The sequence below is a fragment of the Phalacrocorax aristotelis genome, chromosome 7 (genome assembly GCF_949628215.1).
Source record: "Phalacrocorax aristotelis chromosome 7, bGulAri2.1, whole genome shotgun sequence".
In the NCBI taxonomy this organism is placed as follows: Eukaryota; Metazoa; Chordata; class Aves; order Suliformes; family Phalacrocoracidae; genus Phalacrocorax; species Phalacrocorax aristotelis.
Genome location: NC_134282.1, coordinates 5,290,418 through 5,304,902, shown reverse-complemented (window position 1 = coordinate 5,304,902; position 14,485 = coordinate 5,290,418). Strand labels below are relative to the sequence as shown.

Genomic DNA, 14,485 nt, shown 5'->3' with positions numbered 1-14,485 from the left:
AAAGAGTAAATCTTTCTGTCGCTGTCTGGCCATGCTCATCAAAAGATAAATCACAGGCTTCCAGATAAACAAATGGATAATAATAACATAGACGTGTTTATTCAGAAATATGCTCCTCTGGTGAGATTTTTATTTTTTTAAGAATGGCCAGAATACGTACATATCAGTAACAGGACAACAAACGTACCGAAAAACATTTGACAAATGGTTACGTGTAACTGAGATCTTGCCTAATTATTGCTAAGAAATGCCACGTTAATTTAACTGGGATCAGATTTTTTTTTTTGGCGTTTGTCAATGACTACTTACATATAAAATTATTATTTTTGATTAAATACGCTTCTGCCAGGGAATATAACAAAAATTATTAAAATAGCTGACGTTGGCTTCATCCGAGGTCTGTGTTTTGTTTCAGGATTTATGTTGTTTGCAGCACCCACTCGGTCTGTTTGTATTTGTTACTCTGAACCAAACTTTATTCGGCAGGCAGAGTTATTTATCTTGTTTTAATATTACGCTTCCCAAACAGCCCTTCTGTGCGACACTTCAATCACTCCCCTAATTGAAGCAAATAATAGAACTCCCTACGCCAAACTAAAGAAAATAAATGAAAAACAATGTAAACACTCATGCAAAACATGGCAGTATTCAATACATACCAATAAATGGTTCCAATTATGCAGACAATAAACAAATATAATGAGATCGCTTGTGGACAAGCTAAAGAGGATGTTCTATTCGAATATTATGACAAATTACTAATCATTACATATGCCTGAATATCATTATTTAGTCGCAAGCTTTACCACCGGCCTGTCCTAAACTTTCCCCAGCATCCCAGCAGCTCGCTGCCACATTTGTAACTCCTCCGGCAACAAACCACCCGATTTTATTAGGGGGAAAAAAAAAACCCCAAACCACCCTTAAAACACGCACCCCGAACGGACAGAGAAGGGCGAGGGAGGCTCTTTTCCCGGTGGGACACGTTTGCATCCACGTCCAGCCCCGGAGCACTTGTGGCCTCCGAGCTGGGGGGGGGGGGGGGGGGGGGGGCGGGGAGCCCCGGCACCCTGGTAGCGTGGAGTTAATGAAAACCCACGGAAGTTTCCTATCGCGGGCTCACGACCCAGCCCGAAGCCCGCCCGCGCTCCTGAGCCAAAGGAGCCCGCTGGAAGGGGGCTGCTCCCCCCGCGGGGGCAGCCGGCCCCCGGGGGGGGGGGGCAGCCCCGGTACGGCGGGTGCTGCCCCTGCCCGGGTCACCGCCCCCAGTCCCGCCGCCCACGCGGGTGCCAGGATCGGGCCCATCCGTGGGGAGGGGGACACACGCACATAAGGGTGCTGAGCGCGGCGCATTGCCCCCGGGACGGCAGGGTTTCTGCCCTCCTCCCGAGCGGCCCCCACCCGCCCCCACCCAAAAAAAGACCAGAAGGGGGGGGACCTAACCCCGAACCCCCAGTCCCCCCCAAATCCCGGTGGGCCCAGCGGAGCCGCGAGCGCCCCACGGCCACGCAAGGCGCGTTCCACCCCCCGCGGGCGGGCGCGCACCTCTGGGTATTTTTTTTAGAAGGGGGGGGGTACATTGCATTTTCCCTTTCAAAGCAAACCCCTCTCTGCCCCGAGGGGGGGTCCGCACACCCCCCCACCCCCTTGGGTGGCGGAGGAGGGTCTGCCCGGCGGGCACCGACGGGGCAGGGCGGCCGCGTCCCGCGGGGCCGTGGGCAGCGCCGCGCTCCCCGCTCTTACCTTGCGTTCGCCGGGAGCCCGCGGGGGCAGGGAGGGGGGCGGAGGGGGGCGGAGGGGGGTGTGTGAAAAAAAAACCACCGAAAAAAAAAATATCCTTCAGGCGGCTGGAAGCAACATCTTGGCGTTAAAAGCAGGCGGAGGCCGCGGCCGTCGGGGTCCGGGGCTGCGGCGGGGGCGCCCCGGCATTTGGCGGGGGGCGGCGGGGGCCCGGGGCGGCGGCGGGAGGGGGCTGCCGGCCTCGGAGGGCTCAGCGGCGGCGGGGCTCGGCGGGCTTCTGCCGGCTCGCCATCACCTTCCTCTTTCGGCCCCTCCTGGTCTTATCGGCTGGCTTGGTGTGTGCGTGTGTGTGTAAAGAAAGTTATCGGGAGAAAGAGGGAGGAAAGGGAAGAAAAAAAAAAAAACAACAAAAAAACCCAAAAACCAGCCCCAAAACCACACAGCCCTCTTTAAGGAAAAAAAAAAAAAAAGGAGAGAAAAACAACAACAACAATAAAAAACCCACCGCACGCCGCTCAACAAAACAAACTTCTTTCACTTCTCCGCCGGGGATGGGAGAAAAGTGTGCGTGGGCGGGCGGCTCTCCCCCTCCCTCCCTCCCTCCCCTCCCCACCCCCGCAGCCTGCCCGCGGCGCTGCTTCCCCGCCGCACCCCCGGGCAGCGCCCGGCCCGGCCCGGCCCGGCCCGGCCCTCCCCGCCCACCCGTCGGGCCCCGCCAGCCCCCAGCTCCCCTTTCGGCCACTGTCTCTTTAAAGCGGGGCAGCCCCGGCCGCCCCCCTCCCGTCGCCCCCCCCCCCCCCCAGTCCCGTCCCGGGCGGCGGCGCTCCCGGCGCGCTTAAAGCGACAGCGGCCCCGCGGCCGGAGGTCACCGCCAGGTCGCCGAGGAGCGGCCCCGCCGCGGGGGCTCACCGGCAGCCCCCCGCCCCCCAACACACACCACCCCCCCCCCTCCCGGGGCCGGCGGGGGGCTGCCGCGGCCGTGCGCCGTGCCTCGGGCCCTCGCCGCTCGACTCTATTTATACGCCGGCCTTCGCCATCCCCGTCGCCGCCGCCGGCCCCGCCGCTCGCCTCCCGCTCCCCGCAGCCGGGAGCGCCGTCGCGGCGGCCCCGCAGCGGGACCGCGGCGGGCGGGAGCCGCGCCGCCCTCGCCCCGACGGCTGCTCCCGGCGGCCCGGGAGCCCGCGCCCGGCTCCTCACCGAGCCCTCCTCCTCATCGCCCTCACCGTGCCTATTAATGATAATTTTAATGAAACGCTACTATTTTTGTTTTGGGTTTTTGTGGGTTTTTTTCCCTCTTTTCTTTTTTTTTTTTTTGTTGTTGTTTTAATCCGGCCAATTTCCCCCCGCCCCGTTTGCCGGCGCTTCCTAAACGATTTTTATTATTTTTTTTTTTCTTTATTTATTCTGTAACGAATGCCACGAACGGAGCCGGCGGGAGGCCGGGCTCTGCCTGCCGCCGGGGGCGGCGGCGGCGGCCGGGCCCGCTCCCACCCGCGGGGCCACCCGCGGGGCGGCCGCCGCTCCCCCGCTCGCCCCCCCCCGGGGATCTTCCGGCTTCACCCCAAAATCCCCCCGCCACGCAAAGCCGCAAAACTTCGCCACCGGCCAAGCTACCCGTGGCGGGATACAAGTATATATGCGTGTATTTTGGGGGAAGAGAGCAGGAAAAAAATTAAAAAGGCTGAGCTGGATCTTCTGTTGCACCATCCCGAAGTGCCACCCACTTTCCTTCCCCCCCCCCTTTTTTTTTTTTTTTGTTTTTAAGTGCAAATATATATCTCAGGCTAAAAGTCGATTTTTCTTTCCCGGGGGGCCGGGGAAGGAGGGCAGGGGGACGGCGAGAAGCCGGGTGACAAGAGATGATGATTAATTCGTCTCAGCGGCCTGTTATCTGTGACATTGAACTGTTATTTCAGATAATAGCTATTGTTCGAGGCGGGGAGGGGAGAGAGAAGGGGGGGTGGGGGGGGAAAAAGCCCTGCACGCAGTAGTGGTAGGTAGGACAGGGGAAAAAAATATATATATAAAAAAAAATTCTTTGTCAATAACCTTAAAAAACCTGGTGGGAGATTCCCAGAGCAGCCGGGCCTGAGAACCGCGCCGCCCGCCCGGTTTGCCGGACCATTGATTTCCTGCCCTCCCTCCGCTCGCCCATTGTTGGAGCTTTTTTTTTTCCTCCTTATTATTATTTTTTTTCTTTCTCTCTCCCTCCCTTTTTTTTTTTTTTTTAATTTAGCCATAAATTGGACCGGCTCGAGCTATGAGCTGTTCTATTTTCTTCCTGTCAGGATGAGGGATTTGTTTTATGATGCATTGTGTATTAAATACAAGTAATCTGGGAAACTGATTGCCCGAGCCCATAGCCCTGATCAGAGGCCCCGATAGGAGCCGGAGCGCCCCCCCCCCCCCCCGCCCCCCCAGCGCCCCCCCAGCGCTTCGCCACAAAAGGAGGAAACGCCGGTGGATAAACAAAAGGGCCTCCCGGTACCGGCAAAGCGGGGCCGGCCGGCACCGGGGCTCCGCCGCCGCCGCCGGGGAGCCGCCCGCCGCCGCTTGGTGGCGCTGGCCGCCGGGACACGGGCCGGGGGCGCCGCGGGACGCGCCGGGAGCGGGAGCGGAGCGGGACCAAGGGCGGGCAGTACGCGGCCGCGGGCCCGCCGCTGCCCCTGGGGGGGGGGGGTGGTTTTGGGGTGGAACCCCCACCCCCCCACCCCCCCCGTTTTTGGCAATTCACCTTCATGCAGCGCTCCCGGCGGCTCGGCTTTGCCCCAACCGGGCGGAGGGGAGCGCGGCCCGAGGAGGAGGAGGGGGAGGAAGGCACATGCCCCCGAGTCGGAGGGGCTCGTGGCGGGGCGTTGGGGGGCGAGCCGAGCCTCACCCCAATGTCGCATAAGGGGACATTGTAGCTACACACACATACGCACGCACACACGTATACATATATATATTTAAACAAGAACCTTTTAAACACATCTATAGCCTTTTCTCTCTCCCCTTGGACGGTTTGGTAGGCGCTTCAAGAGGCCCAAATATTTCCACAGGGTCCCTTTTGCGATTGTTTATTTAAAATAAGTCGCTATATTAGTGGAGGCAGTAAGGAGTTAGTACTCGAGTCTGCTAGTAATTCCCACCAGGCTGTAAACTGATGCCTCTTTTAAGCCTTTAACTTCATGGTCGTCCCAGAAGTAAAAGTTCTCATAATGGAGACCCTATGGGCATCGTGCATTCCAGCACATCATTAAAGCAAAGCAAAGCAGCTCAGCCAAAGCCAGATGAAATAACTGCACTGTCCACTTTTAATGGGCTTCCTGTGGACAAACGCTGCAGAGGACAATGGTGAAAAATCAGACAGGTCGCTGGCGATTTTTTAAAATACCGTAAATGTTCGTATTAGGCTTAATATTATCCTTACGTTTATAGAGCAAGCCACTTCATAACCGCATTTTTAAGTGGGGTTTAATGTTATATTTCTCAAGGTGACTAAACACAACATTGAGCATCCTGGCTAACACCGCGGTGAGTATTTAAAATACTGGGCGAGTGTATCAAGTGGAGAGGGAGAAAGGAAAAGCAAAGCAAAACAAACACGCAGAAAACAACAGCCCTCCGACATACCCGAACGCCCTGGGACAGACCCAGGAAAACAGCGACAAGCAGGAAAGGCGACACAATTTCTGCATGTTAATTCCCCCCGCCCTGCGTTGTGGTTATCGACTTAAAAAATAGAAAAAAATTAAAATAGAATCAAGAAGAAGCACAAGCGTTGCTGCTTATTTCAGGGGGAAGAGCCGGATTCCAGCCCTCGTGTGAAGGAGTGGCGGCAGTGGGCATCGCGGTGCTGCCACGGCCCCCTGTGCCGGTGCCCCGTCCTGGCCACCCCTCCTGCCCTCACACGCTGCTGGGCTCGTCCCTCCCGGCCAAAAGGCAGTTTTCGAGTGAGGGAGAGGAGGAGGAAATTAAAGGTAAAAAAATGTAAATAAAAAATTTCCCTTGGTCTGGAAATGGGCCCAACTGAAAGCATGTTAATCTCCACCTCAGTAATTTGGTTCTTCTGGAGAAGACAGAAGCCCTGCTGCTGTGCCCTGCACTTCATAAATCACGTCTTTATGTGGACAAGGTCAGGGCACCTAACAGCTCAGACATGGGCCTTTGCAGTGGCTTGGAGGGCTCCGGCATGTTTATTCTCTCGCACAGATCTCCGAGGAGCAGTCCAGCACGCTTCTAATTACTTTTGATTATTTTCATTTGCTCGGGTCAGGCTGGCTTTGCTGGCACTGCTGGAGGGTGGGTTTCCTCCCCCCGGCCCTGCTGCGGGACGCAGGGGGATCAGCACTCTGCTGCAGCCGGCACCCAGTTCCCCAGGGCAGCTCAGGGCTCTGGGGACCCCCGGGCCTCACCCTGACAGCGGAGGGGGTCCCCTTTTGGCAACTGCGGGGCGCGAAGCCTCCAGCTGTGGTGGGGGCACCCAGCTGGGCTGTCCCCACCATAGTCAGGCAGCAAGGGACATTTACCGGTCTGAAATAAGCAGTAAGCAGAAAAGACATACACCCCCTGCCGAAAAGACCGACTGCCTTCGGGGAAAAAAAAATAAACAACCCCATATCCTTGCAAAAAAAAAATTAGAGCAGTGCGTGTGCAGGCGATAAAAAAGTTGAAGGACCTCTGCGACTCCCGTGGGGATGAGGCTGTGCTTGGGGAACTGCAGAGCACACGCAGTCCCCAGCCGTGCACAGAGGCAGCGCGTGGTTAGGTCTGCTCTCCCCCTGCTGCCGCGAGAAACCCCCCGGCACGGCGCTTTACGGCTGCGATACATAAATACGTACAGCGAATGCACGGCGCCCACGAGGGGCAGATGCAGAGCAGGCGTGCTCGCGTGACGCCGCCGTGCAGGCAGGGCCCAGGTGTGGGTGAAGCCGCTCCCACGGGTGCTGCTCCACATTCGCACCCCTTCGTATGGTCTGGAGCAGCTGCGATGCTGCTGCTGGCAGGAGCCAAACACCTACCCAAGTATTGAGCAGAAAGACTCCACTTTTTCTCTCCTGTTAAAATCCATGCTCTAAAATAGGATGTTCCTTCTTAACCTGATCTGAGCTTGACAGCCTGACCCCACTTTCTCGTCTCCCATTATCCTGGTGTGGTGGGGTCCCAGCAGACCCGCTGCCCTCGTGTACTGCCCCGCTTTCGTGCATGCAAACCCGCTGGCTTGCGGAGCACCGGGGCGGGCACCACCGTGTCCAGGCACCTGCGTGTGCCGGCGGCTCCATCGCATCCTGCTGGTGAGGGTCTCCCTGCAGGTGTAGGGCCTGTCATGGCTGATTGATATGGGGAAACTTCCTGAGCAGGGGCTGCCTGGTGGGAAGGACTTTTCTGATGGGCGCCAAACCATGCCACCAGGGTTCAAGACTGAATCATTTTGGATCTCGGGTGTTACCGAATACCAAGAGAAGAAGGGAGACTGCAGCAGATTTACCTTCTCCATCAATAAGGAAGAGCTAAAAACGGGCCAGTGGCTAGTATCCAGCTGCCTGGCTGAATTTGCCTCTGCCTTGGGGAGGAAGGCTTGGAAGCCCTGTAGAAACTACCCTTCCTTGCGGCAGGAAGAGAAGTTACAACGCCTTATTACAAACAACCCATGGCCCTTGTAGCCAGCCCCAAAATGTGATGCTGAGGGATGTGATGCTGCTTGTCCACTCCCCGCTGTGAGCATGCTCCTCGCAACAGGCAAAACCTCCTCGTTTTCCTCCTCCAAATCTTCCCCCAGGTTTCCCTGCCAAGGCACATACTCTGGCGCTGGATGCTGAGGACTGTTGCTGTTTCCCTTCGTAGTGTTCATTACTTCCATTACAGAAGAGTCTGGAAGCCTCCAAATCCAGCCCGGGCCCTTCGCGCGTTCGGGGTTACTGCACCCGCAAGGCAAGACGGTCCCCACCGTGCGAGTTTGGCACACGGGTGTGCTAAGATAAAAGTCAGGGGAGAAACCTGCGTTAGCTAGCTGGTTTTAACACCTACTAGAGACAGGGCAATTTAAGGCGGCAGCTGACTGATGTGGGTGCTGGCCTCCTGTCCACCCAGAAGCTGTGTGTTTTCCTGTGCTTTACCTTTCTCCTGTTTTGAAAGAAAGCCAAAATCCTGGAGAATCTGGGAAACTCCATCGGCAATGCCCTTTTTCTGCATCTCTCCCCAGTGCTGGAAGGGCTCTTCCTTCTCTTAACCACCCAAAGAATAAAAGACCTTGAGCATAGCCCTCTAAAACCTATCAACACGACCAAAAGAAGTCTGATTTGGGTATTTTTTAGCATGCTTTCATTCATCCTTGCTGGGATACAACTGAAGAACTCCATACCAGGTTTGTGCCTGCTCCTGCTCCCACAATTTGCTCAGCCAGAGATCAAGCAATGGGACCTCACAGACTGAGGCTGTATGTGGGGTGGCCGGCGGCTCCCACCTGATGTAGCCACTGCTTCTCTGCCTGGAAACACAACTTTTTTTGCAGAAGCTGCTCTAAAAATGGAAGAAACACTGTGTCTAGAGTGTCTAAAAAACACTCCCTGAGAATGTACCATACCCGCAGGGGTAGAAATCACGGTAAAAGGATTTTGCAGACTTCCTTTGTATGTATCCGCATAAGAATTCAACGGGGATCCATTAACTCTTCGCTTCTTCCAAATTTTTAATTTTCAAGCCTTTTCATTTGCCAGATAGTCTGAGGGCCTGCTTCGGAAGACCTTTTCCAGCCCCAGAGCCCATTGTGGCATTGGGAAGAGCCGTGCAGGAAGGGTGTGTGGCAGCAAGCCCTGGGGCACCGTTCAGGTCTTGGCACTATCCAGAGCCTGGCAACAGAATTTGCAAAGCGAAAATATGAAAAAGAAAATACCAAAGCAGGGAAAACGCCAGGCCGAAAGGGATTGCAAGGGTTAAACAACAGAACTTTACACTACAAGAATTAATGCCATGCATAACAGGTAATTCTATTTTAATAATCCATTTTAGGAGTGACTGGCTATTTTCAAAGCATTCCTATTGTAGCCGCAGTTTTAACTAGGCGTACAAGAGTGGACATAAACACCTGTGGACTTTATAAGAGTAAGAAGCAATTTATCACCCAATAAAAAGTCAAACACTCATTTTAAAATTTTCAGGTTTGCATTTGCTGTTTTAAATGTACTTGTGGATGGGTCTTAGCGAAGGTTCAGAAGGGGCGGGTACACATCCTACACGCAGAAACACACGTGCAGACAGACAGCATAGCCAGCTCCCGCAGCGGGGAAGAAAAAACCTGCCTGAAAGCATCAGTGTTACAGTTTCATCTCACCTGTGTGTTGTATTAAACCCCTTGTGATCATCGACTGGAGTTGTCTAAAACCTGAACTAAACGGGCATTAAGTCAGCTGGCATATGAAATTACTGCAATTCGATTTTCAGATAAACCACAAAAATTGATGAACTAACATTGTTCCAGCTGAATTAACTCATCATCCCTGGGAAGAGAAGGTTGCGGAGGAAAGCGAGGGCTCTAATAGCGACGATTAATCCTCCTCCTATTGCAAGGTGCTTGCCTACGAGTGGAAAGATAGCCTGCTGAAGGCACGCTAAGGATCCACGCTGCCTCAGAAACATCGCTGCCCTGCCAAGCCCTGACAGTAGCGTTAAATATTATTTACATGTGGGTAGGAGAGGGAGAATTCTTTGTTATGGGTTTGTTATGGAACTATAAATAGCTTAAAATCTCCACCAACATCTCGAGTCATGCTTGGTAGAGAAGTCCGAGGACTGGAGTTCAGAAATGCTAATTTATTCAGGTGGCAGAGCAGCATTCAAGGTTGATCCTTATCCTGTGCTCGGGCAATCTTCCCGGGATTAAGTCATAAAGTATTCGGACCACAGGTGCCACGTGAGTGGGCCAGGTTCCCCACCATCGGTGGGCAGAGCTGTTTGTGTGCACCCACCCTGGGTGGGGAAACCGGGGTCCTGACCAGTAAATGCTTAACTAGCCCCGTGCACGCACAGCAGCCTGCCTGGGTGTGCATTTGAAGTGCTGCTCCACATAAATTAGTCACACATGGGTAAAGGTGCCTGATTAATTTTGAAAAGTCTTACTCCGAGAGCTACCTGGTTTGGACTAAAGAGATTTTGCACAACAAGGAGATTTTGCTCACCGGGAAAATCTCGGGGAAGGGGGGGGGGCGGGCAGAAGATATTTGATACAGGTACCAAAATAAACCTGTCCTGTAACCAAAAATACGCGTGTCGATCACAGTGGGTTATTAATGAAATAGCTGTGAACATCAGCATATCCTTGTGGCAGATTTCTTTCATAAATGAGTTGAACATTTTCCAATTTCAAGAAAGCGCTGCTACCTATAAACTTGGAAATTAAGGGCTTTTCCCCCTAAGACTCAGATCCCTTGGGGCACTTGTGTTCTGGCATGCATCCCTTATTTGCTGAAGAAATTTCAAACTTGATAATTTAGCACCATACTGATAAAACAAAGGGGGGGGGAGGGAAACGGTTGGGCATGTGTGCGTGTGAAGGAGGAGGGAGGTAAGTGGTACAGCTTCAGGCATTTTTTTTTCCTGTGGCTTTTATATCCACAAGTCATGCTGCAGATTTTGTGTGAGATTCATAGGAAAACATTCCCAGGATACAATATATAAAATGCATATCAATCCATAAACTGAGTTTTGCAGATGCAAAATGACCTGCAGAATGTGAAGGAGGATGGAGACTGGTTTATAACCATTTTTCCATATAACTTATTTAAGCCTAAGATGTTGGGCAAAATTTGCCACTAGCAGAATCATGAGTATTAGTATTATTAGCATTACAGCAGCACCTAGAGGCCCCAGCTGAAACTGGGATCCTTCACGGGTAGAAAAATAATAAATACGAGCCTCTGCCCTGAAAAGCTTACAGTTGGCATGGATGGGATAAAAAGTGTGCCAGATGGGAAGATTATCATTGTGTTTTGACAGATGCAATATGGAGATTTGCTCATGGAGAAAAACAGTGGTGGGCTGGGAAGGAACCTCGTGCAATATTTTCCCATAACTTTCATTCACCAAGAAGTTGCTTTTTACTTCTTTCCTTTGACTGCAATGAACAGAGACTCCTGGCTGCCCGCTGGTGTTCATGGGTTCTCACGGACAAGCAGGGGGAGTCTGCTTGCTCTCTGCCAGATAAAACAGCTCTGCGTGTTTTAATGTGGCTCATCTGTAGTAGAAATTGTACTTTATCACCCTTTTTTAGCTAGGAAAATGTTTTAGCTTTGGAAATGAACAGTTGATGCTTTGGAACAGATCTTTAAACATTAAGTACATTGTGCTGATTGGTACCATAAATGAAAGCTCCTCCTATAGAAACAGTTTTGAGGAGGATACATAAAACTCTCCTCTTTTTTTTTTTTTCTTCTTTTTTTTTGCAGGAGAAACGTGAAACGGCGTTCATGATGTCAAGTCTTGTTGCTAGGAGTCACCTAGCAATCATGTAAGCGCAAAACATAAGATGGATCACGATCCCCACCAGGCAGAGCCGGGGAGAGACTGCCCCAACCGCAACACCGGCCTCTGCGAAACCTCACTAAGTGACTGCAAAAAGCGGCAAGGGCAAGGGCATGTGCTGAGCATAGGTTGCCATTTTTTGGGTCCGTAGAAGCAAAACGAGGCAATGTGTTCAGGATAGATGTCTGTTCTACCAGGAAGGATTTCAGGGGACTGTATGATCCATATTGCTGAGAATCTAGTATAGTATGTACCAGCATGGCACTTAAGATCATTTCTTTCCCTTTATAAAACTCTTCCCTGGTGCACCAGGCGCATCCTTCAGGCCAGGTCCTCACGCGGGGCAAAGCAGGAGATTCACTGAGGTTAAGCGAGCTCTTGTGGGACGTATCGACTGAGGAGGCAGAACGTCTCTGTTGGCATTTCAGGGAGTTATAGTGAGAGCAGTGCGTGGCAAGGTGGTCACACATTCACCACAGAAGCACCAGTGGCTCAAAATGCTGAAGACAGCACTGACAAAAGGCAGCTGCCTACCTGGGATCTTAACTGGTGGCCAAAAGTGTTGATCCAGCCCAGATAAGAGTGCAATTTCCACCCAAAATTACTGTGTAGTCCTGGGATTGGGCAGGATGCTCAACCCAGACCCAGCCTGCCCAGGGCTGTAGGTGGAGGAACAGCTCCGTCTCCAGAGGAAAACTAGTCCTAGATCCCCCCCACTGCCTTCAGCTGCAGGACCACGAGGCTGGGGCACGGTGCTGGTACTTGGTGTGCTGAGCACATCAGGGCTGCAGCCCTTGGACAAGGTCTGGGTCAAAACAAAGCACGGTGCCTCTGCAAACCTGCAGGAATCTCAGGATGTGCCAGATATTTGTGCATCCCATAATTTTAATGTAATATTTGTGACATCTCTAGAAATAAACCAAAGATAGAAGCTGTCCTGCCAGGCACTGGGAGCAGAAACTCAAACCAGTTGTTTATTGCATAAGGAAAATCTGTCAGCTTGAGCGATAAAGTACTAATATACGCTACGATATGAACAACAGTTTTCCCTACAGCCTGTGGTATATTTAACAATGCTATAAAAGATGAAAGTGGGAGTTGTGAGTGCTCTTTAGCACTTTAGAATTACTTAATTCTTATTTAACTCTCTAAGTTAATTAATGAATTTCATCTCAAACAGAAAACGGTTTAGATCGAGGTTGTTGTGGACCAGGAAATACCCCTACAGAAAGAAGAAACTGAATTGGCATGAATGATTCATAAAATATGACGGTTTCATTCCAAAATATCATTTATATGCCTAGAAATCTACTCAGTAAATCTAATCCAGCAAAGGAAAATGAACATTATCAATCCATGAATAAAGATAGGAAGTAATTCTGCAGCAGTTTCAGACTACGCTTGCCCATGTATGACAAGTAACCGGTCTGAAGCCTTTTTACACATCTATTAGGTTTATATATACCCTGGCTTTAGCGGGCAAAATGTGAGGACAAAGAACATGATGATAATCTTGAAGAAAACAATAATAGTGACAGCTGCTCACCGCATTCAGGGCTAAGCATATCCCTCCTCTGTTAACACATCTATTGATTGGAAAGAGGGAGGGAAGTCAATGCCAGAAGCAAAGACAGACCAGAAACCCCAGAACTCCAGTAAATCCGTGCTCCTTTTGACAGAGTGCTGCTCCACCAGTTTAAGGGGTGCGAAAAGAATAAGATATAAAGGGGATATATATGAATGGGATACAAAGAAGACTTTGTTTTCCTGATTTCCAACCTGCCGCAAGGAGGCTTTGGTGACCACAGATGATGTTCCAGGTGATTCATTGCAACTCCTGTCAGTAGCCAAGCAGCCATCAGACACATCCGAAGTGCAGTGACCTTGGCTTGCGTGAGCGAAGCCATTAGTAAAAGCATATGGAAGTTAAAATGAAAGGTGTATATTTTTAGAAGAACTTGCAGTGTTTGGACTCCAGCTTCGGATGGCTCAAGAGTATTTTGTAAGCCAAAAATCTGTTCTTTGGGTCTGGTTTGTTGATTAAATGTACTTGCTACCAAGAACTTCAAGCAGGAGAAACTGTAAAAGAGACTTCAACTAAGATATTATCAGCTTCAGCTACAGCACTGAACAACTAAAATGTAATAGCTCTTCAGATCTCAAGTTATTTCTACTGACTGCCATATAATCAGCATGTTAAATCTGGGCCCCTCTTCAGGCAGAGTTATTTGTGTGATATATACGGATCGATACCTATTGATTTTATAATTTTGATTCATCTCTATGCAGTGGTTCAGTTTCACATCATCTTATTTATCAAGCGCTCTGTACCCTTACTTCAAAGCTTCCCGGTGCTTCCAGGCCACTCGAGCAGGGACGCACCGCAACCACCCCCTTTGGCCCCTGCACACGCGTTTCAGCGGGCACGTGTTTGGTCACGTCCCGAGGAGTTTTCTGTGCGAAAAGCTGCCACAGGATACCCAGGGTCATTAATACATGAGGATTAAGTTCATAAGCCTGCTTCGCTAGTGCCACGACCCCACTGGCGCTGCTGGATTCGGAGCCACCCCCCAGCTTTCCACGGAGGCTTTGCAGCCAACACACCCGGGTATTTCTCACCCAGTGGCCGTGCCTACAACATTTCCTCTGTGCTGGCTTCTGAGGATATAGAGTAGAAAAATTTCCCACTAAATATTAAAATTTCTTCTTTTTTACCCCTGGAGATTTTGGGACCCGTGCTGACACCTGAAGACCTTCCCCACTGCAGCCGCTCCCACACACAGAAGCAGAATAAGCAGAATAGCTGGCACGAAAAGCCGATGGTGACTGATTAACAGCGACCTGCTTGACATATTAGAGGAAACCAATGCCATTGCTACTGCTGGCAAGCGCGTCAGGGAAATCCTGTTAACTTCACTGGATTGCATATATGCAAATGATAGTGGATTAGAGAGAGTCAGTGAAGCTGCCGTTCCCACTGAGCTCGCACCAGGTTGCATCAGAATAAATTGCGTCTGGATGCACTAGAGATGCCCCAAATAGGCTAAATCGTGATTTGGCGATTCAGTTCTGCCTAAAGCTTCAGCTAGATGGGGCAAACCCGGTCTCTACCGATGTGCGGGGCACTGGCACGCTGCATTCCTGCTGACAGCTCTTACGCAGCACCGCGGTGGCCCACAGTAACAGGATGTGGAGCAAAAGTGGTTAAAAACCATCAGCTGAAATTCATGTGATGAATGAATTTAAG

The 14,485-nt window shown here is 51.5% G+C and overlaps 1 protein-coding gene across 14 annotated transcripts in view; it reads right to left on the bottom strand.

The window, feature by feature from the left end:
* MECOM (MDS1 and EVI1 complex locus) overlaps nucleotides 1–14,485 on the bottom strand; it is a 346,026-nt gene that overhangs the window by 48,862 nt on the left and 282,679 nt on the right. The window contains exon 1 of one of the 14 annotated variants that reach the window (XM_075098537.1): nucleotides 2,246–2,428. The exons of 8 other annotated variants lie outside the window; for them this stretch is intronic. Coding sequence is in view for 1 of the 6 variants with exons in the window: in XM_075098532.1 (XP_074954633.1) it covers nucleotides 937–993 (57 nt within the window). In the remaining 5 variants the exon portion in view is untranslated. 5 more of the 14 variants (XM_075098533.1, XM_075098536.1, XM_075098532.1 and 2 more) reach the window with 5 other exon arrangements.